Source organism: Asparagus officinalis, chromosome 4 (genome assembly GCF_001876935.1).
Source record: "Asparagus officinalis chromosome 4, Aspof.V1, whole genome shotgun sequence".
NCBI classification, from domain to species: domain Eukaryota; kingdom Viridiplantae; phylum Streptophyta; class Magnoliopsida; order Asparagales; family Asparagaceae; genus Asparagus; species Asparagus officinalis.
The window spans coordinates 40,927,263-40,928,487 of NC_033797.1; the positions used below are offsets into that span (position 1 = coordinate 40,927,263).

Genomic DNA, 1,225 nt, shown 5'->3' on the forward strand with positions numbered 1-1,225 from the left:
ATTCCCAATCTAATCCATTCATCCCAGAATGATCACCAATCATAATAAAACTCATTTATTATCATTTATAATAATATTTTCAAAATTTTCGGGGTTTTACATTCTCCCCCCTTAAAAGAATTTCGTCCTCGAAATTCCACAATCGCATCTTAGAGATTAATAATATGAGAAAAGTACATTGAGGAAATAATCCAGACAAGAAAACCCTCACATACACATCTCATACGATTAATCTCCAGATATGAAATATAACTATATCTACACTTAACAATTTAGAAAGCGAATACTCCCACTTAACCCCTAACTAAGCAGAACTAGTACGTCGGGCGAAAAATCCAAACAAGGAACCCCCCCATATATATACCATGTGTTCCGAATGATTAGGAGGTAAGTGTTAATACCCTCATTCTAGTATTAAATATAAATATAATCATATAGATAATTATAAACACAAACAATTCATAATCAATCAATTTACCTGCTCAAACAGGTGTGGGTAGTCGCGATGCATATCCTCTTCGCGCTCCCAAGAAGCCTCCTCAGCTCCTTTCCAGTTTCATTGAAATTTAACTAAAGGAATCACCTTATTTCTTAGTCTCTTGTCCTCTCTAGCAAGGATGCAAACCGGCACCTCAATGGTGGACAAATCTGTCTGAATCTCGATCTCAGATGTATCGATCACCCTCTGCTGCTCCTCGTCGCGTAGGTGCTTCTTGAGCATCGACACATGAAATACATCGTGCACACTTGATATCGATGCTGGAAGATCTAGTCTATATGAAACCGCTCCAACACGCTCGGTAATCCGGAACAGTCCAACATATCTCGGGGCAAGTTTTCCTCGTCTGCCGAATTGTTGAACACCCTTCATTGGTGATACTTTTAACATAACAAAATCTCCACCCTGAAACTCCAAAGGTCGTCGTCTTTGATCTGTATAGCTCTTCTGTCGACTCTGAGCAGCAAGAATACGCTCCCTAATCAATGCTACCTTCTCAGCAGTCTGCCTCACAAGCTCTGGCCCAAGCAATAAGCTATCCTCCAGCTCTGCCCAACAAATCAGGGATCTACAGGGTCTCCCGTACAATGCCTCATACGGAGCCATACCAATCGTCGCTTGATAACTGTTGTTATAAGCGAACTCGATCAAAGGTATGTGGTCCTCCCAGCTGCCCTGGAAGTCTAAAATGCAAGCCCGCAACATGTCCTCCAGGACTTGGTTTAC

At 41.4% G+C, this 1,225-nt stretch overlaps 1 protein-coding gene across 1 annotated transcript; it reads right to left on the reverse strand.

Moving 5' to 3' along the window:
• LOC109838559 lies at positions 557–871 on the reverse strand. The gene has a single exon (XM_020406997.1). It carries the CDS (start codon positions 869–871, stop codon positions 557–559), a length of 315 nt encoding a protein of 104 aa, XP_020262586.1.

What these genes read in the sequence shown, in the direction of transcription:
- LOC109838559 (XM_020406997.1), bottom strand. Translation starts at nt 871, where the DNA reads ATGAAGGGTGTTCAACAATTCGGCAGACGAGGAAAACTTGCCCCGAGA.